A 27,815-nucleotide genomic window follows, 5' to 3' on the forward strand; every position below is an offset into this window, starting at 1 on the left:
TAGTGTTGTTCCGATACCTTTTTTTTGTCCCGATGCTGATACAGATAACCAGTCACATAGTATCGGCCGATACCAATACATGCTGATACTGCAGTGTTTACAAAAAGTTATCACCTGTTTTGCGCCAAAAATCAGGTCATCGAAATTTTGGCTCGTGTGTAGGGTTTTTGTACAACATGAAAACGAGGCCCCGCGATTGGTTCAGAGTGGCAGCTCCAGGCCAATATCGATAGCTTGCCTCAGCATGCACTAAACACTACTTAAAATATCATTGGGTATATTTTCTTGCAAGATGAAAATAAAAGGTATTGTAATTGCATAACCTCTGCTAATGAAGGTCCACAATAAGCTGACACTTTTCTTTATGGTAAGATAATTGGAGTTGGTGGTTTGTCGTCGGTGGCGGGATGCGCTGGGTGCTCGGCTGCTTGGGGCTTCCTCGGATGTGTGTGCGGGGGGCGGTGGCTGCCTCTCAGCCTGGGATCTTGGGGGCGTCTGGGGGGTTGCTCGGCCGTGGGGGGGTGGCCTGGGGCTCCCTAGCCCCTACTCTTTCTGCTCGCCTGGCTGCATCTGCGGGCCCAGGGCAGTTCCTGGGTTTGCGGTAGCGGTTTTTTGCACATATACTGGTATACGATGCACTGGCACGCCTTGGGATGTGGGATAAAACTCATACTGGGCTTAACTTTAGACACGTTAATCCCAAATACCTGCTTTAGGTACTACCACTCACTCATTCCCCCTGTCCACAGCCACCACCATTATAGCTAAGCTTCACACTTGTCACTATACTGACTTGATTACACAACATAATAAGCACAATATATTCAACAACTTCACATCTCACCCTCACTGTAAAACAATCTATTCTCCCCACCCTTTCTATTTCCTACCTTGATTCTCTCCTCCCTGCTCCCTTTCCCCCCCCCTCCCTCTCCACTTAGGTGTAACACTGCTCTCCCTTTTTATATCCTCCCTCTAATAAAAGATTTCTTACCCTTCCTTAGGGAGGGCTGGTGATGGTCACAATTAAGCAATAAAATAAATCATTTTATTTTATTGCAATAACAAAACATGCATTACTGTCTCATAATGATTTCACTTCTTGTAGTGTTGACCTTTGACAGCATGTGCAGACAAGATGAAAAAAAAAATAAAAAATGGTAAGCTAATTGGTTAAAACGACATAATATTATGGTCAGCCTGAGCAATATTACCAGTTAGGTAAGTTAAGTAAGATGAGTGTAGCTAATCCATGTACAAAGCAGACTCTGTCCACTGTGGATTACTTTCTGTACCCAAGTGGTTTTGTGTTTACCCAAGTACACACACAGAAACCGCTATTTTTTTTTTTTTGCACTACTCTGTGAAGACAGTCAGGTGAAACCTACTAACCGAGTCACAGTTTAGCTGTGAATAACTTATCAATGTGTCAGGTTTGAAACAACAACACATGCAATAAACAACAAAATGAAGGTTTAGCTACCTTTGCAAACACCACACACAAACACACTTTTAAAGATTACATTAGGTCAACAATCAACTTAAAAGTCAAACCCAACAGTCACAACAAAAAAGAGACAGATTTCATTTGACAATGGCTTAAATGTTAGCACCAACATGGGGTCTCATAACAAATGAATTATGAATGAGAGATATAATTAAATTTGGTGTGTGAAGAACTCGGACAATGTCGGACCTTTTCTACAAAACAAAACACAACATGAAACACAACATGCACTGACTTTGTCAATCACGGTTCTCTACATGCCTTTGAACTGGCATTAACATGTTGTGCAAAACACACAATTGTCTACCTTTTTTTTTGTTTTTCACTGCAATGTTTGTATCGATGCATCAAAACAACTAGAAAAACCAAAATGATTGCATGGCTGATGTGGGAACAAGATGTCACACTTCATCGCCCCAATTATAGTCACACTCCACATATGCAAAAAGTAATCACCACTGGCACTTAACTACTGATTTTCACAGTGTTATTACATCCATTGGCTGTTTTAATCTGCCATGGGATTTAAATTGCAGAAAGAAAGAAATGTGCTTAAATGCATTTGGCTGGCCTTCATTTGGATACTTTACAGGTATTGTAAGTATTTTTTCACTTCAGTTACAAGAAGCAAGGTGTTCTTCAAACCTGAAAAGCTGACATTCACTGATACAGAAAATATTGCTTTCTGACTCAATTTAAAAAAAGGAATTACTTCTTTATTTCTATATTTCTGCATTTACTGGATCATGCAAAAAATAATAAATTGTATTGAAACCGACTTGAAAAGAGTGTGGTGCCTTTAAATAGATGGAGCAACGCTATTATATGAAACTTACTTATAGATGGAAATCAAAATTAACATGATATAGAAAGCAGCAGCATGGCAGAATAGCAAATCAAGGAAAACAAGAAGCGAGACGATGTGTCCCTTTTTTTGAATGTTGAATTGAAAAAAGGCGGTGAAAGGCTGGTCACATCTTGTTCTCCGTGAAGGATAAACATGGCAATCTTGTCCTCTAACAACTGGGTTTGTGTTCCTTTGAAGTGCCTTTACTATGGGGATTTTAAAAAATATACTAAATGCAACTTCATGTTTGGTCGACCTACTATCAGACCCTCCAGGAAATCGCGATGTTGCGATCGCAACTATTAATGCAATTCAGCCAATCCCCCCAAACTCTGCGTGGGCCCTGCAATTCTGTCTAATCACCGCAATTTTTAACCAACCTCACTAAAGATTCCGGTCGATTCAGTGGCACAACGTGGCTGAAGTCCATTTGCCTTGTGTAAGCCGCATCAACTTCCAAAGCCGGCAGCCACCATCATCTCCCGGTGCGAGGAATCACCATTTAGTCTGGTTTCAGACTGTGTCACAACAGCCAAACTGACTCTTTCGAGCAAAATAGTGGTGAACGTGTCTCACGAACGCAAGTGTTTAATGATCTCCTGCTGCTCTATAAAGAAAATACCCTGATTAAACCTTTACTACCGTAATTTACAGACTTTGTTCGTACGCTTTGAACCCTGCGGCTTAAACAATGACGCGGCAAAATTGCAGATTTTTCCCAGTTTTTATAAGCTTCATGCTGCCACAAAATTGAGCTATAGATCACATTAGACCAGGTGGAACAATGAAATTGTTAACATTAAGTTGTTGTTCCTCGCACTGAATCATTCTGATCACTCATTTTGTCATGATGCACACAGCCTCATCATAGCAATGACGCAGATACTGTAAATGTTGTCAGAGAGCGGACGAAGCGATGTACCAGTCTGGTTCCAGTAAAAAGTGACCATAAAAAGCTGTAAATGGACTGATATGTAGACTTGAGGCAGTGATGAGGAGACTGCATGTATTATAAGCTTATCAGTTGAAACACAGACATTTTCGTGAAACCTAATTTCAGTACAGCAGCCCGCCTACCTGCGCGTTCTGGTTGGCCGAGTTGTCTGAAGGGCACCCTCATCAGCCCATAGAGTGTGGCCAATGTTAGGCTGCAGCATTTGTGTGGATTTTTCTTAGAAAATTGCTAAATTATTGTAATGCCGCCAATAAAACAGTACGCTTTATAGCCTGAAAATTACGGTACTTTAAAATATCATTGATAGAGCTTCATTACAGGTACCATCTAAAATGGTAGCAGTGGCCAACATCATTGGTGCTTACGCCCCCTAGTGATATCTTCATGCATAAAATTCATGCATGAGACTTTTTTGCAGCAAATGTGTTTGTAGCAAAATTCGCGAGTGCATTGAAAGGAAGAATGTATTTATTTTAGGATTTTTTATTTTTGTTTTAAAAACTTAAACAAACTGATTCTCTGCACTGGAAACCTATAAAATGTGATGGAAATAATAAATGTCTTGTTAAGTTATTATGAATCTGAGCTCTTTTCTGTATTGCTATGAAATAATTCAAAGGCAGGTTTAGCAAATTGACCAGTTTAGGCAAAGTTATGGAAAATAATAAGGCCTCAAAATGTTGCAACTTTTGCCGCAGTTTTTTGAAAAAGGTGTCGCAAAATCAGGCATTTTAGGCCACAACAATCATAGAAATAATAAAGCCTCAACGAACTACCCATCCTAAGACCCATCCCTTGTGCTAACGTGCTGTTGTATTGTATTGAATGTTGTGTTTGTTGGAATGTTGTTTTGTTGGTTTTTGTTGTTTCCTGAAGAGTTTTTTCATCATCCCAAACTCCGCCCCTCTCAACAAGAGTCCTGTTTGGTTTTTGCCTTTTTTTTTTTACTTCTTCTTATCACCCATTGTTTCATATTTCTCATCTAAAAAATGGAGCGCTGTTCTTACGGCTGCTCCCCAGTACTCGCATACCTGTCCCCCCATGTGATATGTTATTGTCTTTCATGTTTCTTGGTCGGGGTGTAACTGTACTGAAACTGAATTGCCCCTCGGGGACAAATAAAGTTTTCTGAATCTGAATCTGAGAAATTGGTAGTGAAATCCTGGAGGGACTGATACAACAATGTATTGAATCATCTTCTATATTGTATCCACTAGTGCCAATCCCATGTTGGGTGCACCATGCATTGTGTTCAATCGCCATTAGGGATGTCCCTATACAACTTTTTCATTTCCGATATGATACCGATATTGCAGCCTTGCGTATCGGCCAATACCAATATTGATCCGATATCAGCATGAATCATACAATTTTTTTTTTTTTTTTTAATTTTTGTTCAAGTGATGTTACTCAAACAGAGAACAATAGTCAGCAACAGTAGAAATGAGAAAAAAATGACCCATTTATTATTAACCAATTGGTTACATAATGTTTAACTTTCAAAATAATATCTACAGTATTCTACAATTGAATGAAAGATACATATATAAAAAACAAAAATCGGAAAATCCAGAAATTTGAATCCGATATCGGATCGGGACACCCCTAATCTCAATGTCACAAAAACAACATTCAGACAATGTATACAGTCCATAAATAGTTAGGTTTATAAAATAAAGTACATATAATTCTATGTTTACGCTCTTCTGATACTCAAAAAGGTGGCACCTGCTCTTTCAAACAAGCGTTTAAAGTGAATTAATTTAAATCTTGTTTACTCTCTTCTTTCAGATTGTTTGTTTTTATGATGTGAACAAAAAAAAAAGACTTGGGAGAGCAACAGAAGGTCCTTGTGTGGATATTCTGATCACAGGCCGAGGAACAAGAAGAAAGAAAGAGGGGTTGTGTGGGCGGATGAGGCATAAAATAAAGCATGTTATAAGGACTAATTCTGTCTGTCTGGGAGACTGATGAGGTCATAGGTACACTGTGTTTGCAGCAGTAGAAGCTTAACACTAACAGACGGCTACGAAAAAGATGGCAGTGTTCTATGACTTGGAAAACCAGATGCTAAAAGCATCAGAGAGACTAAAGTCATTTTCAAACATGAGCTAATGCATCATTCCTCCCGAGCTTGTACAGGGATTTGAGTAGGCCTGACAATTACGGTGACTTAGCTGCATTCACTGCTGCATTACCGAGAGAGGAAACTGGCCAGCTGATGGTTGAGCTGTGAGAAGCAACCTCAGCTGACTCTAGGCAAAGTGAAAGGAAGGGGGAAAAAACGACTGGTGAGAAGAGAGCAGAATATTTATGGACTTTGATGGCTCACTTTCCTTTCTCTTTGAAACAAGAACAAGCGAGAGGAGAAGCAGAGAAAAAGCCCTGAACAGAATAATGAAGAGCCTGGGAAAATAGATAACCTGGACTCTTATGTCTGAGAATTTTGACTTTTTTTTTTTAACAACCAAAAACACTTTTTGAGTCTGTAACACTTTGACCAGTGATAAGACTACTTCAATAGTCACAGAGCTTAAAGCCTTTGAAAAAGAATTGTTGTTGAGGAATGTCAAAAAGAGAATCATATATACTTTATATTACAGATATAACATTACATTACAAAGATGATGTTTTGAAACTGTTTTGGTGTGTAATTCTCTTCAGAGCTGCTTTCCTATTTCATTCTAATCTCAGCTCAAAATACTTTTACAAGCAGATTGAAAACTCTACTTTTTGCAACATTTTATGGCTAGATGTCAATGCCTACCTGCAGTGTATATTGTGTTTTGAATTTGAAAGTGATCGTTGAGATGACTTGTTTTTGACGGTGAAGCACATTGTGTTGCCTCGTGCATGAAATGTGCAATATAAATAAAGTTTGTTTTGATTTGATAATGAACTAACCTTTACATGCAGGTGTGCTCTAAAACCTGCTGCATAGGGGTTCTTAAAGTTAAGACTTGGGTACCCCTGTGCAACATCATTATTTATTTCAAAATCTTCAATTTTTTTGGGATCTACTTATATGTGTTCAATTTACTTGTTATCTAAAAGCCTTAAATAGATCAAAAGTAACATTGTAAAGAAATAAAATACATTAGCACTACTAGCAGGGATAAACTGAGGCAGCCAATACTGTAACCCTCAATAGGGAACAGAAGAAAATATTCAATAATGTATATATTTTTTTTATTATTAGAAATTACAATTACAAGTTCATGTAGCAGTAACCAGTGGCCCTCTGATTACAAGCCCATTTCCTTAACTGTTATGCCACCATTGACCTATAATCGACACAACAGAATAATATGGTAGTCTGTTTTCTGTGATTTTGGTGGAGTAGTAAGACAGCTAAAACATGCTGTAAATGGCTCTCCACTGGCCTCATGTACAAAGACTTGCATGAAAAATGATGTGAAACAGGCGTACGCTCACAAAAATTCAGATGTATTAATCTGTTCGTACACCTGGATCTGTGCAGGTTTTTTAATGATTAGATCATGCGACATGTGTGATGGAGATGATTCAAAAGTGAAGATACTGGAATCAATATATACACAGTTCACTTAATGGTTGGCTGTATTTGTATGTGTGAGTGTGGTAAGAAATGGGAAGCGGATTAAGGAAAGGAGGGAAAATACTACTACCGGCTGCTCGCTTGAACTTTGCTGTAAAAAAACGTTCAGATATAAACTATATATATATATATATATATATATATATATATTTATTTTTATTTTTTTAATTTACACAGGATACAACAGATAAACATACAAAGCAGAAATAGTTCTTCTTTAGTTTTTAAATTCTGCCTCATTACAGCCACCTAACAAAAACACTTTAGAAATGTACAGCCCCCAAATTAAAAAAAATAAACATATAAATAAAATGACAGAAAAACACACAAATATACAGAAAAAAAATTAAAACAATACACAAAAGCAACTTGTTGCACAGAAAAAAAGCTAAGTTACCCAAATTTACACAACAGACATATCAACAAATAAGACAAATTAATTCACAAGACACTTTGCACCCGCAAATATACCCCTTTAAAACACTACAGAGTACAGAGTATGTACACCTCTTTGTACATCCTACCTTTAAACACATACTCATTTGACCATAATTGACAACTCTACTTAAGCTCCCACTAAATGATACTATATGATAGGATACATACTTCCGACGGGCACTGTACTAGTAATAATAATCATAATAACAAAAATAATTGCAAAATATGTCCCTTAGTAATTAGAATGAGTAGAGCAATATAACAGGCAACCCCTTATCTTTTTGAGGTTGAATGAGAAATGTTCTGAAGGCGTACATCTATTGATGCTGTTCTCCATCTGGGCATAAAACAGGCTGTGGGAATGTGTAACAGGTGAATGCGACTCATAGCGTAAATCACTTTGAGACTAAAGCGCTCTATAAATGAAGTACGTTTACCAATACCAATTACCCCCCCAACCACCACCATCGCCAGCCCCACTCCCACACACACACACACACACACACACACACAGTGCACTTGGTTGCGGTGAACAGTCTGTGTGTGTGTGTGTGTGTGTGTGTGTGTGTGTGTGTGTGTGTGTGTGTGTGTGTGTGTGTGCGTGTGTGTGTGTGTGTGTGTGTGAGGGCTGCTAATGATGCTGGACCGGAAGTTTTAAAAATGTTCATGTTATGTTCAGACATAAAAGCGCACAGAGCTTTGACAGGTAGTGAACATGTGGCTGACTCACACTCAGGGTTGGGGTCAGTTATAATTGTAATTGCGTAATTGATAATGAATTACAATTATTTTTTTATATATATTTAATATATAATCTAATAATTATTATTATTTAATTAAATTAAATTTAATTAAATTGTAATTGAGTTTAGACTATGTAATTGTAATTGCCATGAAAATTCAATAAAAAATTGACAGTTCTATGTACAGTTCGATACATATGTAGTTAACAATTATTGAAATTTGTTTCATGTTGAGCTTCCCCACATTTTAGCCTTTAAAAAAACTTTAATTGAGAAGTATACTGACACAAAAAGGGCTCAGACACCCACACCAAAAATATTAAAACCAATATTTCTATTGATTAGAAAGCCTAACAAGGTAACCAATAGGTTTTTACTAATACGTTTTTAGTGTATTTTACAGAAAGCTAACACAGGAAGGGTAACTTTTATTAGGTTATTTATTTCAGGCTCAGTAATTGTGATCAATTGTAATTGAACTTCCATAATTGACAACGTAATTGTAATTGACTTCTGAGGATAAAAAAATATTGAAATTGAATTGTAATTGGAAAAATTGCTGGTGACTGTAATCATAATTGACGGGTAATTGAAAACGTAATTGGTCACATTAGACAGATGCATATATTTGGGACTCACAACAAATATGTAAATTATACAGGTTAACAGCAGCTCACAGGTTCATGTGTGAATGCATTGTATTATTTGGATCGTGTGCAGAATGAATCCTTAGAATTGAAAGCATCAATACATGTATAAACATACGTATGCCACCTCAGGACTTGCCAGCTTTGATAAATCCGGATTTTACCGTAAATTTTGCCTTACGCACGTTTTTGGGCGTTTTTGTACATGAGGACCCAGGACTGTACTTGAGCCGCTATCTGGACTGTGTGCCACAATATACTGTAGGTACATGGTACAAAGTTCAATCCATAGCATCCATTTGTGCATGTTTCTTGCACTAATTAAAACGCATCAACTTACCACTCGTTTATCTCTCAGCACTACAGCTTGGCTCGAGCCTGTGTAAAACAATAAGAAATAAGACTGAACCCGACCGTGCCCATCGTGTTTGGGTAAAGATCTGCGGTTCAAGGTAATAATTGAACGCGAACACAGAAAACCTTTTAAAAATATATAATACTCATATTGGTATTTGGTGTAGACGAGTACTCAAATTTCCTCCATCAGTGACATGGAACAATGATTCATTTTCCTTCACCACTATTTCTAATACCAGGACACTTAATCACTGCATCCTTCTTCTCTAGAGACCAATAAGCACTGGTTCCCTGTTCCACTCCCAAAAGCTTCTCCTTCGCCTATCATATTTTCTCTCACTGACACAATGAGATAAACCTACTGACCTAGCACACTGGAACTGGCCAACCTTCATTCATTGAACTATTTTTATTCCAAACATTAATTCTATTTCACACATACACACTCATTGGTTTTGTAGAGATTCATCAAATTGGGGCCTGAAGACATAAAATGCAAAGCACAGTCCCTTAAGTCCCTAATCCACTGTGGAGGCTCAGGGAGCAGAGTGGGCCTCACACTGAGAGACAGAACACTTGTGGTGTTCCTTCCCTCAGGCTTTTACTACATTCAGCACAAAGCAGAAGATTGGGATATAGAGAGGCGGAGGGTGGATGGGTTATCAGAAATGCACTGCTGTCTTGGCATCTCCATGTCCCAAAAGAAAAAGGTTGGTGCTAGTCAGGAATATAGCATGAGCCCCCCTGCTGACAGAGCCGTGAACTGGACAATCCATCAGCAAGCTAATCAGACTGATCTAGAGCATACAGGGATCCGAGCCTCTGATGATGGCACGAAGCACTTAAGCTGCAGTGCCTGCCACTACGCTGTGGCCTGATTTAAAGAACACCAGCTGTGCTCGTATCAGGAACCTGAACTAAGAGATTTTTACTAGGATGATATCACTTGTGCTTCCCAACCCCCGACACCTCCCTGCTGAGATCTGCGTTATCTGAAGCATTAGACTCTGTATGTTTTAGTGCTCATGTTTTCACTGTGCTGTTACAAAAACAACATTGCAACCACGTTAACATACTTAGAAATTAACTCTATACCTATCAGTGTACAAGGTATTTTTTTATTTTTTTTACTGTTGATGAGAAGTTCCTAGAAATTGATTAAAAGATTAAATTCAAATTAGATAAATAATTAGTGATATGGAGAAAGATGACAGTGAAAATAAAGTTTCGTAAGTAATTAATGACAAGATCAGTTGCCCATAGATTATAGGTATATGACCACCAACAGGGAGTTGTGCAGATAGCTTGAGGAAAATGCAAGACTTCAACACAGAGAAAGATGCTAAAATTGATGGATCAGTCTCAAAGTCACTAGAGAGGTGTCGAGTGCACGCTGGGAAAAATAAACTTTAGATGAAAGAGGAAGGTCTTGTACAGAGCTTTCTCTGAAGCCGAAATCGATGAAGAAATGTGCTGCTTTAAGGTTATTTTGAAACAGGTCAAAGGTTTTCAGGCAAAAACCTCTAAAACGCACAAAGATGGAGAATGTTTCTACTATGTACAGTGTAAACATGTTTTTGGACTTTGGAATTTGTGGCTACGCCTACAACTCAATGAACATTAATGAAAAGAATATACTTGTCCGTCCTTAAATGGATGTTGGATTCTTGCATGGAGTTTATCAGTCATGAATATGCAAATTACAATATGATCACGTGCCTTCTTCTAACCACTTTTACAAGAAAAAAAAAAAAATCCTCACATTTCCAGTAGACCTTTCTTTTACATCTGTGTTTTAAAAGGCAATCATTGAATTTGGCAATTGAACATTGTTCTCATTGGAGCTCTTATTATTTTTCTACTGCAATTTCTTTGTCCTGAAATTCTTCCTAGGCTATTAATGCAGCACTAATGACAGGTGTGTCATCTCATAGGGGCGATGTCAAGGATGTGTAGTCGACCTTTTTGGAGCCAAAATGTCAAAGTCAAGGTCAAGGTTGCGTCTAGTGTCAAAAACCAACATTTTCCATATCTCTACAAATATTCATTGTACAAGTTTGATGCTTACATTTATGAAAAGCTCATCTCAAGTGGAGTATTTTATTTGGACCAAAGCTGTATGATCTACCAGTAAAAAGATCAGTTCATGACATCACAAAAAAATAAAATAATATTATTTATATCTCTTAAATGGCAAGACCAATATTTACCAAATTTGTAGGGTTTGATCTTGGGTCCCTCTTGAGGCGATATCTCAAAATTATTTGCAATTAGTCAAAGTGGGCGTGGCTAATGACATCAAAACACATAAATAAACAAACATTTATTTCAGCTGAATTATTATGTTGAGGGCAGTGAAATTTACAGGGTAGATATAGAAGACCACACAGACCACCCATACCAAAAATTGCCCCACTAGGTGGCGCTATAATTGCAAAAACATTTTGGCCTTTAACTTTCACAAATTAATTCACATCTTCATAAAATTTATATCCACATGTTTCCTACATAGATTCGCATCTTCTGACATAGGCCACGCCCACTCCCACAGCACATTGCTCTTTGTAAGTCACTACATATCAAAAACCGACTTTTTCAAATTCCTCCTTGGGGTTTTGTTTAATCGGCATGAAACTTGGCACGTAGAGTCTTCAATTGGACCTGATCGAAAGTTCAGCAAAAAAATTTGTTCGGGAAAAACATGCGCAAAATATAAACGAGTAAAGTTTTCTAGCTAGCTATAAAAACGCAAACTGTTGCATATCTTGGTCAAAATAATTGCTAACAACACCAAATCTGAGTTGCTTGGTTGGAATGTAACTGTGGGGGTATGAGCCAGATTTGAATAAATTAGGCCTCTAGGGGGCACTGCAATTATGAGAAATGTATATCTCCTAAATGGCACGACCGATTTTTACCAAACTTGGTGGGTATGACCTTGGGTCGCTCCTGGGACCGTATCTCGAAGTTAATCGCGATTGGTCAAAGTGAGCGTGGCTTATTACTACATAACATATACATAAACAAACTTTTTTTTCAACTGAAGTAATATGTTGAGGGCTGTGAAATTTACAGGGTAACTATAGAGGAGCACACAGATCACCCACACCAAAAAGTGTACCACGAGGTGGCGCTATAATGGGTGCAAATGCATTTTGGCCTGTAACTTTCACATTTTAAATCACATCTTCCAAAACTTCATATCCACCTGTTCACAGCAAATGGCACGTTGGCCTGTGTAATGACCCTCGCCCCAAGCCAGTCATCCTTCGTGATGTACTTCCACGGGCTCCGCGAAACCTGGGGGCCAAGCCTTCCCGTGCGACTCGGCCCCCTTTCATAAATGCTTGCAGTTCTAGTTTAGATTGCATTCACAAAAGTGGTCGTTCAGCTCTTGTGTATCGATGAAGCTGCTACTAGTGTTTGACAAGGTATTTCTTAACATTAATTATCTTATCTTATTTAAGTGATTTGTATGTAAGTAGGTCAGAACACTTTATACACATGTCCCATTCTGGGTCTTTGGGTTTGTTTGTGTTTTAGGGTGCTTTCACATATATAGACCGGTGGTTCAAATGGTGAACCTGCAACGTTGTTGCACTTTAATTTGGTCTGAATTGCTTTCACAATGCTCTTTGCCTATTGAACAGAATACTTCTGCATTCTTCTTTTTTTGCTTTGGAGAAAAAGAAAACAACACTTTTTTCATAAAAACCTGAGCAGCGGCAAAAATGTGCAGTCCTGGGGCCTCATTTATAAAACATTGAGTAGAATCTACAAGTAAACATACATCAAAAATCTGAAAATGTGCTACACCAAAAAAAGAAAATCTGATATACAAAACCGTGAGGAGCTTACCACGCACTTATCCCTTAATGAATCACAGCCCAGCTAGAAATTGGCACAGGGGAATTCACTTCATATGCCGCCATCGACACGCCCACATGGTCAATGCAAAGGAGTTCATGGATGGTTTTCGCATCTAAACGAGCTTGCTGACCAATAGGATTCTACCGTTCGTGGCAGAAGTGACAATGAAAAGCATGAGCAAGAGATGCGTGTGAGAGTTGAAAAGAGGATTTATTTGGTGGTCACAGTAATGGTGTAAAAAATAAATGAAAACAAAGTTATTCACAGCAGTAGTCACTGTGGTGTAAAATGGGGCAGAGGTGAAAAGAAGCACTCTGAAATGCACCGTCACAGTGTTTCTGCTACAGGACAAACCTGAGCCCACACTGTGTCACACCTTCCCAGTTGAAACTCATCATTTCGGGAAGTTGTAGGGTTGGTGAAGCGCGCAGCACGTCAAATGGGTTTCCACACTGCACGCTGTTGCAGACACACAGACACTGCTGTGCATCAGAATAGAATAGAATCCTTTTATTGTCATTGCACGAAGGACAACAAAAATTGCACATGCCCCTCCCAACAGCAATCAAGTACACTTCAAATTTGATACAAGCCAGAAAGACACAGTTAACATAAAAACAACAGGAGCGAAGAGCCGCTGCACTAATGCACGCCGCCATCATAAAATACATGGTTTGTCCGATTGTATTCACACTTTAATGATGAATTTGACGCGGCACGAACCTTCCCTCCAGGAAGCTCTCTGCCGTGATTGACATGTAAACAGACACGCCCACGGAGGTGAGCATTTCAGCGTCCTTCATGCAGTGCTATGTATGTATTTTCTACAGTCTATGTATGTACCGGCGAACGCCCCGCCCCCCACGCTGTGTCTCATGTTTATAAAGCAGCATGAGCTCGACTACGGAGTGGTTGGGAGGAGGGCGGGCCGTCCACTGGTTTCACTGTGCGGGGAGGAGGAAATCAGTGTCCCGTCTAAAGACACGCCCACTCATTGTATAGAGTTGCTCAGAAAGTGACTTTTCAGAGACTAAAACTTTGAAAAACAGGCAAGTTTGGGAAAATAAACCTCAAATACGATGTTTTTGAGGTTCTTAGAACAAATGGAGACGGGTGAAAAATAGCATGATATGGGACCTTTAATATGAACATTTAAATACATGATCTAATGGCTCACTGTTCACATCTATAACACGGCAGGCTTGGGTATGATTATGTGGATCTATATTTTATGTGAGCACATTAAATGAATCTGGCCTCAATTCATCACCTCATCATCAGCACCACTGTTTTCCCACGTCTCCAAAGTGTACGTGCACCAGGTTCAGAGTTCACACGCTATATTTATTTTTATAAATCACAACCTTTACTTGGGAAGTGGCGAACACAAGCTTTATAAATGATATTGCTGATGTTAATAGTTGTCTGTTCATGTCTGTTCCTGGCGCCGTTTTTAGTTACTGAACACACCCCCACCTGCACACGCGCAAATTTGTTTGAGTTCCTGGTCCCCATGATGTTTGTGTTTGAACGTCTCATCCTATATTTGGTCCGGGTTTGCTTTCTCACATCATCATGAAAACCGCACTAATTTACAGTGGACCAGGCTTTGTTTGTTTGTTCCACATCAGACTTCAAAGTGAGCTTTCACACCACGGCAAAGGGACCTGACTATGTGAGGAAATGAAGCCTGATGCGGACCAAAGAGGCATGTGTTAAAGCACCCTAACTTTTCAGTTGAGGCTTCTAAAGACAATATTGGTCTAGATATTCTCCCCTGACTGACGCAATTGCTATTGGATATTTGTCATTAAAGAAAATTAAACACTGTTGGTAAGAAAATGCATGTGTGTGTATAGCAGACCTATTGTGAAAAAAAAAAAAAAAAGAATGCTGTGTAAACGCAAGAACAATCCAACCAATTAACGGATTAATGATGATTTTGGGTGTGATTTATAAAGAAATGAACCCCCAAGTGGCAGGAGAACAACTAAACAACGCTTTGGTTGACTAACATTGCTCTACCTCGGTGTGTGAGCAGGGAAAACACTAAGGGTATCCTATTGCTTTTACATGATAGTCGGATAACTAGAAGGCAGTGAGAAGCCTTATTGGATCTCCAGCGGATAACGGCGGGACAGTGTCGAAGCTTCACAGCATCTGCCTGCGTAATTAGGACTTTAGGGGATGATATCAGACAGAGGGTAGGAAGAAATGGAGACGAGCGTAATGACAGGAAACACTAACAAAGAATGGGAGATAACTAAGGGTAAGAAAGAAAAGATAACTTGCTCAAGGATGTCATTGATGGAAACCATATGATTAATGTGAACAGACTACTAAGACAACTCAAGCTTTACCGTAATTTCCAGGCTATAAAGCGTACTGTTTTATTGGCCGCATTACAATAACTTAGCAATTTTCTGAGAAAAATCCACACAAATGCTGCAGCCTAACATAGGCCACACCCTATTGGCTGATAAGGGTGCCCTTCAGACAACTCAACCAATCAGAACGAGCAGGTAGGCGGGCTGCTGTACTCAAGTTAGGTTCCAGGGAAATGCCCATGTTTCAACTGATAAGATTCCTTTACTAAATGAAGTCTCCTCCTCACTGCCCCACGTCTACATATCAGTCCATTTCCAGCTTTTAATGGTCACTTTTTACTGGAACCAGACTGATACATCACTTCGTCCACTCTTCTTTCTGTGAACTACCGCAGAGCAATCACAGCAAGTCAGATTCTGAGTCAGAATACGGACGCGATCGCTTCTGAACAAATCCAACGTGGTGATTTAACAACTTCATGCTGTTATGCTACTATTACAAACTGGCTGAATTTTACTTCATCCACGTTGCTGTTGCTGCTGCTGCTGCAGCGGGCGCTCTCTCTCTCTCTCTCTCTCTCTCTCTCTCTCTCTCTCTCTGACAACATTTACAGTATCTGCGTCGTTGCTATGATGAGGCTGTGTGCATCATGAGAAAATGAGTGACCAGAATGATTCAGAACCATTTCATGTTAACAATTTCATTGTTCCACCTGGTCCAATGTGACGTAGCTCAATTTTGTGACCGCATGAAGCTTATAAAACTGGGAAAAATCCACAATTTAGCCTCGTCACTGTTTAAGCCGCAGGGTTCAAAGTGTGAGAAAAAAGTAGCGGCTTATAGTCCGTAAATGACGGTATAAATGTCCATATTAAATATGCAGATGTTATATCTGAATCAAATTGGGGTTAATTTGAAAATAATGTACATTATATTACATTACAGATGATATATTTATTATACATTTTTTTAATAATAAACTGTAGATATTATAGATCAGTGGTTCTCAAACTTTTTGGTCCAAGTACCCCCTTTCTCTTATTTCTGAATCCATGTACCCCCTTTGTCGGACTACAACATTTTGCTCAACATTCTATGAAAAAACAACTATAAAGCATAATGATGGAATTAATAAGTGATAACACACATTTAAAGAATCCCACTGGAAAATAAGTGGAATGAACCAGTATTTAGTGCCCTCTGAATAGATTTATCTTTATATATTTTATCATTACTTGTATTTTCACTTTGTGTTCTAATCAAGATTATTTTCATCATCATCATCATTGTTAGGATTATAATTTTTAACTAAAAATAAACAATAAAAACCCATATTTTTAATGCTTTCTTTGTTAATTTTCCCCCTGTAGTGCCATCATGTACCCCCATTTGAGAAACACTGCTAGCTATAGACTATATATTATAGATGTTCAACATGATAAACATTAAAGTAAAATAAACACTCACAAAGCCTGCCATCTTACGTCAATGTAAAAGGGAATGTAGTGGGGTATATGAGAGTGCGTGGATTATAATTTATTTACTCACTGGTGCACGGTTCGTCTGGTTGATCACCGTCTCCTCGGTAGTAGCCATTGCGACACACACAGATGGTGGCAGCCTCAGCCGTAGAGCGGCTGTTTGGAGGGCACTGTAGACAAAGGCTTGGACCTTGGGTTGATTTAAAGGTACCCGGTGGGCATGCTGTGAAAGAAAAAAAAAAACAATTAAAAAGGTTACGGTTAGCAAGGAAACACGCCTAGCAACTCGCCTGCATGACGCAACTGTGCTTTATGAGTGATGAATTCTTTAATCAAATAGGCTACTGACTTTCTATTGAAATAGTATTATGTGTTTATTTCTGTTAAAATAAAAGAAAATAAAAGAAAAAATGGATATTTACAACTTAAAGAGTAATAGATAAATAAATAAATGTAAGGTTATTTAACATATTTTGAGTGCAAACTTGGGATGGGCAATATCAACAAAAAAAAATATCTCAATAATTTCTGGTATTCATTACAATAACAATAAAATATAAATAATAATGTAAAATAATAATAAATAAAGACAAAATTAAAAAAAAAAAATTCCCAACTTAAAGTGTAAACAGGTCCCTTACAAACACAAATAACTGCTGACTCAAAGAGCTCATGAGCTGATATTTTATGTGGGTCACTGTATTAGTGTTATTGTATGCAATTCATTTATTTCATCATTTAAAATGAAATCATTTTCTAATAAAAAAAATAAAAAATAAAAACTCCAAGTGTTTTTACTGCTGCTTAATCTTGTTTATTCTATATCTGATAATGACTTACATAAAGTTATGATTGATAAATATCTCTTTGATTTCCTATAATTAAACCGATCTAGCTGATGATTTAATGATGATTCAGTATATTTAGGTGTAATAATCTCAATAGTTACATTAGTCTAATGGAACCAGCTTTGTCTGTGAACACGTGAAGTATAATTAAAAAATTTGGACGTATGAATAGTGACATTAGTATTTATGCTAACATTTAATTCACGTTAGCTTTTATCCTTCCATACAAGTGTTAAATCTGACCATAAACAAATCGATGACTCTTTGTGGTTTGATGATAGACAGCAGTGTTATTTTTACTTGGTCTATTCCTTACATGAAGTCGTTAGCGTTAGCTCTTACGAGCCCAGTCTTATGTTTCGGTGTGTTAGCTTAGCTTTGTTAGATTTAGTTGAATTTCCAGGCCAATTGTTGCTGGCAGATGCATCTCTGTCAACGTGTTAGTGGGAACTTGGGGTGGATCTGGCTGAGGAACTTGGACTGGTTCCCTTTGTTGGTTGGGTGTCTGATCTTAACCAAGTAGCGGTCCATGATGTACCGCTGCACGGCAGCTTCAGATAAGCCATGACGAACACTGCCGTCTGTGTGTGTGTGTGTGTGCGGGGCTCCCGTGAACAGCGTTCCAGAGAATAATAAGTTGTTGACAAAAAACCTGGGGTCAATTTTGGGATTTTTAGGAGCATTCTTGGCTAAATTGTGGGACAAATGGCCTGTGGCCCTTGCTAATTTGCCACATGGGAATTTATCGTTTATATCGTGAGATGACATTTTATTACCGGTGAGAATGTTTTTGATGATATAAACGATAACATATCGCCAGTGTTGGGAACGTTACTTTAAAAAAGTAATTAGTTATAGTTACTACTTGTCCCAAAAAGTAACTGAGTTAGTAACTGAATTACTCTATAATAAAAGTAAATCATTACCAAGGAAAGTAACTATTTGCGTTACTGTTAAAAAAAAGTTGCTATATGTCAAAGAATTCAAATTTTTTTAGATGCATGTGTCGTTGTGAGGTGCTTCATTAAATTTGAGTTGCTTACAACAGATGTGGACAAAGTCTTCACTCCTGGATATAATGAACACTTCACATGTACGTTCTTGTCTTTGACCACAATTAAATTAAAGTAGTGTTTGTATCGCCACCTTAAAAATGACAACTTTTCATCAGACTGCTCCACGCTCGCCATCTCTGCTGATTCATCAAATCTGTAGTGGTTGTGTGTGTGCTGACACATGTGTAAAAACACTGGCTCTGATTGGCTACCATGAAACATGACGCCGCCTTAGCCAATCATAATCGCTCACCTTGTTTTTAACCCACCTCCTCACTATAGCTGCATATGAAGCCAGGGGTGCTTTCAGATAAAAGTTTATTCAATCAATGCATGTAACGCACCACATTAAAGTTAAGTAACGTTAACGGCGTTGTAACGCCGTAAAAAGTAATTAGTTAGATTACCCTGTTACTGAAAAAAAACACCGTTATTTTAAACGCAGTTATTCCAAACGCTGCATATCGCACATTCTTAGTGCAAATCTGTGTTAGTTCTCCCAGGCGCTGCAACAATACACTCCAACCCCACACTGAGCAAAGGCACTGTGCTTTCTAAACTGTTTCTGCTCATATCGCAAGTGTCATAACATGAACCCAGAGTCATTCTGCTGCACAACAAACTAGCTTGAGCAAACAACCTGGGTCCTTCACTCAAACGAGTGAACAACAAAGTCATGCTACTACTTCTTTGTAGTGGCTAAAGTGCCAGAGTCTAAAGTTAAAAAGGTCTGTGTGGAGGACAAACAAAACTGTTGTTGATATCTCGGCACTTAAGCGAAAGCAATAACCCGATCAATTTACACTCGCATCCCAAAAGAGTACAAAGCTGCGGAGATTCTGCTCTTGGATGAAAGGATTTACTGACTGTAATAACAATGAAAAAATGTCTGATATTATTTGCCAGATTACTGGGAAACCTGAGGTGTTGCAGCATTTCCAGTTGGGAGGGGTGGTAAATGAAATGCGACAGGGCAGCATTTATTTGCCCATGGGGGAAAACAAAACATAGAAACCCATAAGGTGCATATCAAGACGTGTTGTTAGAAAAGCTTGTTGGACCTTTTTAAAAACAAATTATTATTCTTCAGTCTCAGGGTTGCAATGGGACTTGGAAACTACTCTAACGGGTGTGAACTGTGAAATATCAATTTGTGCCAGGATATGTCAGATTGGGGAAAAAAAAACATCACCTCATACCATAATATGTATTTTAAGCTAGTTACAGGTATCAGAGTGGGTGAAAGTGATATAATAAACCTGACTGCCAGGTTAAACAGTATATAGATACAGTATATTATAGGTCCCAAGAAGGCATAAAAATAAAACTGCAATATTTAAATACATTAATAGAACAGAATCGAATAGAATGCCTTTATTGTCACTGTAATGTATTGTCACGTGCGCTGATCTGATGTTGATATTAACAGTTGTTTATTAATAAAAGCAGGCTCACCACTAAAACAAACGTAAATATGTCATTTGTATGAGGAAAAACATAGGTTTTAATTGTCGGTTTCAGGTCGGGCTCTGATATAAATGTCTGTCGGACCTGCGGGTTTCACTTTTGCTTTGTCGGGTTATGGTCAAAGCTTGAATAAGGTTCAGATCATAAATGGTCTGTTTAAAAGTAAATCAGCACCACACAAAACCAAAACAAAATATTTGTCTTTCTTTCTCCTCCTCGTCCTCTGCACCTGCTCATTCATTCTCCGTTTTTTTTTTTTTTTTTGGTCGACTAGTCGCTGCGTGTGCCATAGTCTTGGTGGACCAACCACTTCCTTGTTCGACTACAGCCCTACAACCAATGCATTTGGAATAACTGTTTCCAATTGAATGCATTGTTCTTCGGAGATTTACTCAAAAACACTTGAAAAGGTTCCGTATAAATATTTGAATCCAAGATGGTGGAAAGTACGGATATTTGAGATCACGTCCCTACACACAAACACACCTCATGCTGCTGTCCAGCCAGTATCTGCTTTACCCAAAGCCCACAGACACACAGGAGGCTAACAGACTGACCTCATGTCTAGTCACACCACAGTATCCACTCACAGCTAGACCACCACATACAAACACACACGTGTAAGTAGACCATGATAGTACCACAGGGCTTGTAAACACACACACACACACACACACACACACACACACAGTGCTGGCGTCAATCCTCCAAGGCTAAGTTAAAACTAAAGTATAGACTGAGTGCACTTTAGAAACAGCATTATTCCTTTCACAGACTGTGAATCTTGTTTTTTTTCTATGTATGAGATCAGGCTTTCTTTCATACAAGGACATTCTTAAAACTCTCCCTTGCCATTGATAAAAGCGCAACCCTGCAGCTGAGCTTTTTGTCTTTTATAAAGCAATAGCTTCCAATAACATTGTCAAACACAAGACACAAGACAATAAAACTGGAAATCTAACTTCATTTATAGCAGTAGAAGTGACAAAACTCGTGTCGTCATCTATGCTGTGCAAAAATCAGACGTGGGGTGGGGGGGTAGATGGGAAGAAAATCCCAAGCATGCAAATGGTTATCACAGAAGAAAAGCTTCCATAACAAGGCTCCCAGGAAAGGGTATCACAGTGGGTTGTTCAGGTTGTGCCTAATGGAGTGTGAACAGAATATATGCATTGGCTTCTGCCCTCTAGCAGTGTGTTTACAGACGAGAATGACGCTGGGCTCTCATAAATGGGCAATAGTAAAGAGAAAAAGAGCGACTGTGCTGATTCAGCTGGCTAAGATAACAGCACCGTGAAAGTGCTTCTGAGAGGGACAAATGTGCAGACTCGCATCGTAATAAAAATAGCAAAAAAATAAATAAATAAATACATGAAGAATTTACTCAGTTACATTGATAATTTACCACTTAATATGATTGAATACATTTGGTCTCATGTTTTCGTAAAATAACATCCATTACATTTTATTTAAAAAACATGACTGACAAACCTAAAATCATGCATTAGATCAGACACAGGCATCTGGCGGCCCGGGGGCCACAATCAGCCCTCGATATAATTTTATGCGGCCCCCAAAATAAATGTACAAAATGACAGAAAAATACACAAAACAAGAGCAAGAATACATTAAAAAAACACAAAGAATTACAACATTGCAGGAAAATACAGTAACAGACAAGAGAAAATATTCCAAAAACACAGAAAACACTCCAAAACACACAAAACTGTTATAAATATGAGCAAAACAAAACAACAGTTGCACAAAATATACAAAATGACAGAAAATGACAACAAAAGTACACCAAAAGACAGGAAAAACACAGAAAATTACTCCGCAAACCCACAGTTCTAACAAACAAGAAAAACGACAACACAAAGTTTACTCCAAAAAATGCAAAATGACAGCTCATTTACACAATATGACACCAAAAAACATATATTTTACAGGAAAAATACAGAAAAGGACAAAAGAAATGCACAAAATGCCTCACAACGAGCAAGACAACAACAAACATGACAGAAAATCTGTTCTTTTATGTATTAATGCTCAGATCATTATTCTAAATGCTGACGTGAATGTTGATCATGTGGGCCTCCGATCAAACACATTTGTGTGGCCCTGCTGTGATGATACAGTTCTCTGCCTCTGCATTAGACTAATATTATTGCTCATACTTCAACATCAGTTGGTGAGCTTGAATGAATCAAATATCAGTATCTGGTCCAGGATGTACACAGGATCTCAGCCCTAGTTATAAAACTGTAAGTCATGGTGACTAATAAAACAACAGTACACATGCACGGTTGAGCTGAGAGATTAAGTGATCAGATCTTGAAAACTTAAACAGAAACTGGCATTATAGTCTAAACAAATCTGAAACTGTAACATCACAAACCATTCTGGGAATGCACCACTACAGATCCTACATGTACAACTCCTCCCATGACGGAGCAGCTGGATTTATGCTAAAATTATGACTCAAAAGTAATTTCATGAATGATGTTAATGTTGTTTAACTGATTACTTACTTTTTAAATTCAAACCAGAGCTGTCCTTTAAATCTTATAAAGAAATTCAATCACTGCCCTTTAAAACACCCCTGCATTGTCAACCTCAAAATACGCTTACACAACCGATTTACACGGCAATACATGCAAACACTGCTGACCCTAACCCAATAAATGAGATGCCACACAGACATTTTCCAGCCTCTTGACAAGAATGTGTTGTACTGAAGCTGAGGTAATTTAGTGCCTCTCCGTGAAAAACTGAAGCTGCTGTGATCAGCGTTACAATATAGGATGTAAGTGTCAGCTCGGCAAAAACACACAAGCAGCAGCCAGACACATAACGGCACAGTATAGACATCGCATTGCAATCACATCAGTCTATATAAACATGTACTTTAAAGCTCATCTGCTCTCTCTAATTGGCGCAACATTTTTTTTCTGGTAAAAAAAAACGTAAATCATTAGGAAGATACAGATTTTCCTGGCAGACTGGATGGAAATGCTAAAGGAAATACGAAAGTGAGATGTGAAGAATGTTAGTAAAGCCTTAGAGGTTAAATATTGAAGGCAGGCAATCGCCGAGCTAAGTAGAGTTATGTATCATTACATTTGGAAAGAAGCCCATGTCTTTTCTCTTGATTTGGAATATTTAGGTTGGCAGTGAGCAGCAGTCCGTATTGCAGAATAAAAAAAATAAAAAAAACCCACAGACCCATCACTCATCAAGTGTGTTAGTTTTCAGGGACGGGATTGGACAGAACATTAGATCAACAAGCAATTAGTGTCCCCTGTGGGAGAATAACCCACAGCTGAACTGGCTGCATGTAGAAACAAAACATTCATTCCTTTCAAGCAGTCCCCACAGGCTTCTCTTGGCATTGTTCTTTCTTCTGCTCATTCTCACTTCCTCTATACTCTCATATTTTTTATTTTTTGTCAGTCCCACTAGTAATGAATTGCTCTTCCTCTCCCATCTCCCACGTCTTTCTTCTTGTTTCTCTCCTGCCTTGAATGACAGGTTGGAAGCTGATGTTAAAGTTTGCTGTCCTCCCGTCTTCCTTTCTTTTGGGCTCTACCTTAATCTGCACTGAGTGGGTTTTGGCAGCTTATTTTTCATCACTGTATTGTATTGTTACTAGGAATGTCCCGATACAACTTTTTTACTTCTGATACGATACCGTTATTGCAGCCTTGCATATCGGCCGATGCCAATATTGATCCGATACGATATCAGTACGAATCATACATACTTTTATGACTTATCTTGTAGTGTGAAATGTTAGAAAAGGCTTGATCAAGTGATGTTACTCAAACAGAGAACAATAGTCAGCAACAGTAGGTTACTTTGTTGGAGTGTGAACCACAGTCACCTATGGATAGCGGATGCGGTCCGATAAAATTCTATATTCGTTTTCTGGCTGAGATTGGGACACCTCTAATCGTTACTTCATGTCACAGCAAGTTTGACAAGCAATATCGAGGTGATAAAATAATTACATGCGTTTATATATGATAAAATACATTAAGAATTACAATAGAAATGCAATTATTGGGAATTTGCTTAGATTTTTCATTAACCCACCTCCCATAGCTAAAATAACATAGTAAATTACAATTTAAAGGGCCCATGTTACACTAAATGGACTTTTCTGTGCTTTAAACATCATCAAAAGTGCTATATAGGCTTCATACACATGCACAAAGTGTTTTTTTCATTGATTCTCCTGGCAAATCCTATGGGAAAGGTCGTTAGTTAGAGGGTGATTTGCTCCTTTCTTACTACAGGGTGAGCCCAAACACCTCGCTCCAATTTGATGACGCGTTCCCACTTTGATGACGAATTTGACGTGGCACTGAGCTAGAGAAGCCGCGCCTCCAGGAAGCTCTCTGCCATGATTGACATGTAAACGTATACGCCAACAAAGGCGAGCATTTCAGCGTCCTTCACGCAGTGCTATGTATGTATTTTCTACAGTCTATGTACGTACCGGCGAACGCCCCGCCCCCACGCTCTGTCTCATGATTATAAAGCAGCACTCTGATATTGACTGACATTAGATGGAAATGGTGACCCTCACAAACCCTGCTGTTTTTGTCTATTTAAAAACAACAAATTTTATTCTAATTGTAAGTTATTACCAGATAGAGTGCTAAAGGCCAAGAAACTAGCCCAAGTTGGAAGTCACTACGACTGAATTAAAACTCTTAGACCCTGATTACACCCTTAACCCCAACCCTCATCCATCACATGGGATGGATAACCTTCTTTAGAGGATTTGGAGTCATGCATACACCCACTCAGTCACAAACACTCATACAGACAGGCGTGTGATTGGGTCAAGACCCCAGTTGACCCCTACCCCACAATTCTGCTGCTCAGTCACTCAGAAAAGCTGCGCCTTCCCACTCAAACCACAAGAGACTGTGCATAAACCTACTGCATGCCTGCGATAAGTCCTTTATGTGTTGAATCTTAGATAATACATTGTGTAGGAAAATGAATGGAAATGTTAAACAGAGGTGATCCAAAGGTGGCAGGACAGCAAACAACCGCAACCAAAAACACAATGTATTGGTGTATTAGTATTCACTCAAGCACTTCCATTTTTGTTCATTTTCCTCAGCCAATTCACATTTGTGAGCTGCTTTTCCAAACCAGGTGTCCAAATTCACAACAAGGTCATGCACAAATATCATAGCACTGCAAATCGAGGTTTGGGCAAAAATAAAGTTTTAATAGAACCATCAAAGTATTCCTACAGGGGACTAAAAATCACATAAATCTGTGTGTTTTTTTTTTTCATGACCTGCTGCACAAGGTCAGGAAACCGAAATATTTCAGATATGTGTCTTGAATGCAATTTCTTTTCAACTTGAAGGCATTCAGGGTTCACAGTGGTGACATCATTTTGGCATGCCTGGTCAATGTAAATTTCTGTCGCCCCCTGTCATCACTTTCTAATCTCAATGACAGAGAGAATGAAAGGGTGTATAGGAGGAGTAGAGTTTTTTTTTCTTCCCCAAGCAAAAAAAGGATGGTCAACAGTGTGCAGCAGTTGAAGCATACTTTGTCTGCTTTTGTTAAGAACGCTGGTGCTGACGAGTTCCACTGACAGAACACTCCCTCTGGTCATTAATCACCTATCCATTCTGGCCCTGTCAGAGCTTCTCGTCCGTGGTAAGAAAAGGAGGCTACGCCAACAGCCACCCACTGATGCACAAATGCACACATACTCCACTTGACTTGTCAACGCCTTGAGTCCTCTGCACCATGAACTGCTCATCTTGACATCTGTGCTATTTGATCTAAGAATTAAAGTAAAGCCTGACATTGCAGAAACCTCTGGAGCAATGTTGAAAAACCCCTGGGAAAGTTGATATCATTGGTGCATAGATTCGTATCAGGAAGGACGCAATCTCATTAGAAATATGCCGACCAAACATCATATTTTCTTCAGAAAGGCCATTGAAGCTCGAGGACGCAGAATTTTGTTTAATATTTCTTTTTTTTATCCACTAAATACATTCACTAAATATTGTGAATATTTTTGTCCTAAATCCTTTGAATAAAATTTCTCTGGCTGATCATAGTTGAAAATATTGGGTATCTCTAGATGTTTTTTTTTTTTTTTTTTATGGGTGAAATAACTTTTTTTCTCCATCCATTTATCTTCAATGCCCACTTATCCTGACTGGGGCCATTGGAATTGATCCCACTTTACCCAAGGCACAAAGCAGGGTGCACCATGGTTAATGGTTATGGGTAACACACAGAGAAAGGCAACAGACACAAACACAGACACACAGACTTTTTACTCTGTACAAGAAAAACTGTTTTTCTCTTTCCCTCTCTCTCTTCTTTATGTCCAACTCTCTACTCAGTTAACTACTTCACATTATGACTCTGAGCATTAAAAAACACTCCCAATGCTGTAAATGTAAGTGCAAAGCAGCAAAAATAGCAAATGTGGGCATCTCTGGTTAACTGCTATTGATTAATTGATTAAGCCATAAAGGTAATGAGCTTGATGGGTTTTAAAATACATGAGAGCTGAGACAGAGGGAGCCAACAGTCACTCACAGCCTCAAGTAGGCATAATAGAAACATCTTTATTTTAGTTTTTCAGTTTGTGATCATTTCAAGACAAACTTCATAACGGATACGCAGATCTTAAAGCTGCTGCTACACCCGATACATTTTTTTTTTTAATTAGATAAAATCATAGAGTATGGCTCATAGATCAATGATTCAAACATCAATTACTCCAAAAAGAAACATTTGTTTTCATCTCCATCGTAAAAACTGTTTGTTGAAATTTTCACGCATTGCATTGTGGGATGTCGGTTCGCGGAGTCAGGTGCATGAAAGTGTAAAATATATTGCACTATTGTATATTGTTTATTAATGCCATTGTTTAATGATGTTCTTAAATATCGTAAAATACATAGACATACATTTCTTTCACAATCATTTATTAGTAATTTGCATTATATTTATTGTAATGAATTTGATGATGTATAAGGTACAATTATATACTATTTATTGGTGAATTTGTTTGATTATATATAAACGCATGTAATATATTAAAACCAGTCATTATGTATGGGAAACGACCGTGACTCAGGTGGTAGGGGTCCCTTGGGGTTGTCAAACCTCGATTTCACGATACATCAGGTTTTTTTTAAAGCCGATTTTAAATTGATTGTATTTTTTAAAAAATGTATTAAAAAAAGAATACATATATATATATATATATATATATAGCCCTAAATACTAATAATAATAATAATAATAATAATAATAATAATAATAATAATAATAATAATAATAAATAGTTTTCACTCAATTTGTCCTCAGAATGATCAATATCTTCTGATGAACATATACAGCAACTTGATTTTTCATCTCTATGTTTAATTTTGATATCAACTGGGTAGAATATCGCAGTATATCATGATATTGTGATAATATTGTATCGTAACCCAAGTATCGTGATGTGTATCATATTGCAACATCCTTGCCAATACTCATCTCTAGCTACTGATGCCACTTTCTGAGTTTGAAATATAAATTGTCTAACTACAGTATATTCTCAGAGCAGCTGTATCGGTCAGAAGCACATGTCAGTTGTCTCTTCCACAGTGACTGGCAAAGTACAGTTTCCAGGAAAACTAGTGTGTC

General features: G+C 38.2%; 1 protein-coding gene across 2 annotated transcripts in view; it reads right to left on the minus strand.

Moving 5' to 3' along the window:
- Positions 1–27,815, minus strand: part of ephb1 (EPH receptor B1) — a 214,898-nt gene that overhangs the window by 60,947 nt on the left and 126,136 nt on the right. For both annotated transcript variants that reach the window (XM_028472190.1, XM_028472189.1), the window contains exon 4: positions 16,818–16,973. In XM_028472190.1, coding sequence (XP_028327991.1) covers positions 16,818–16,973 — 156 coding nt within the window. The remainder of the gene's footprint in view (positions 1–16,817; positions 16,974–27,815) is intronic.

The sequence above is a fragment of the Gouania willdenowi genome, chromosome 17 (assembly GCF_900634775.1).
Source record: "Gouania willdenowi chromosome 17, fGouWil2.1, whole genome shotgun sequence".
In the NCBI taxonomy this organism is placed as follows: Eukaryota; Metazoa; Chordata; class Actinopteri; order Blenniiformes; family Gobiesocidae; genus Gouania; species Gouania willdenowi.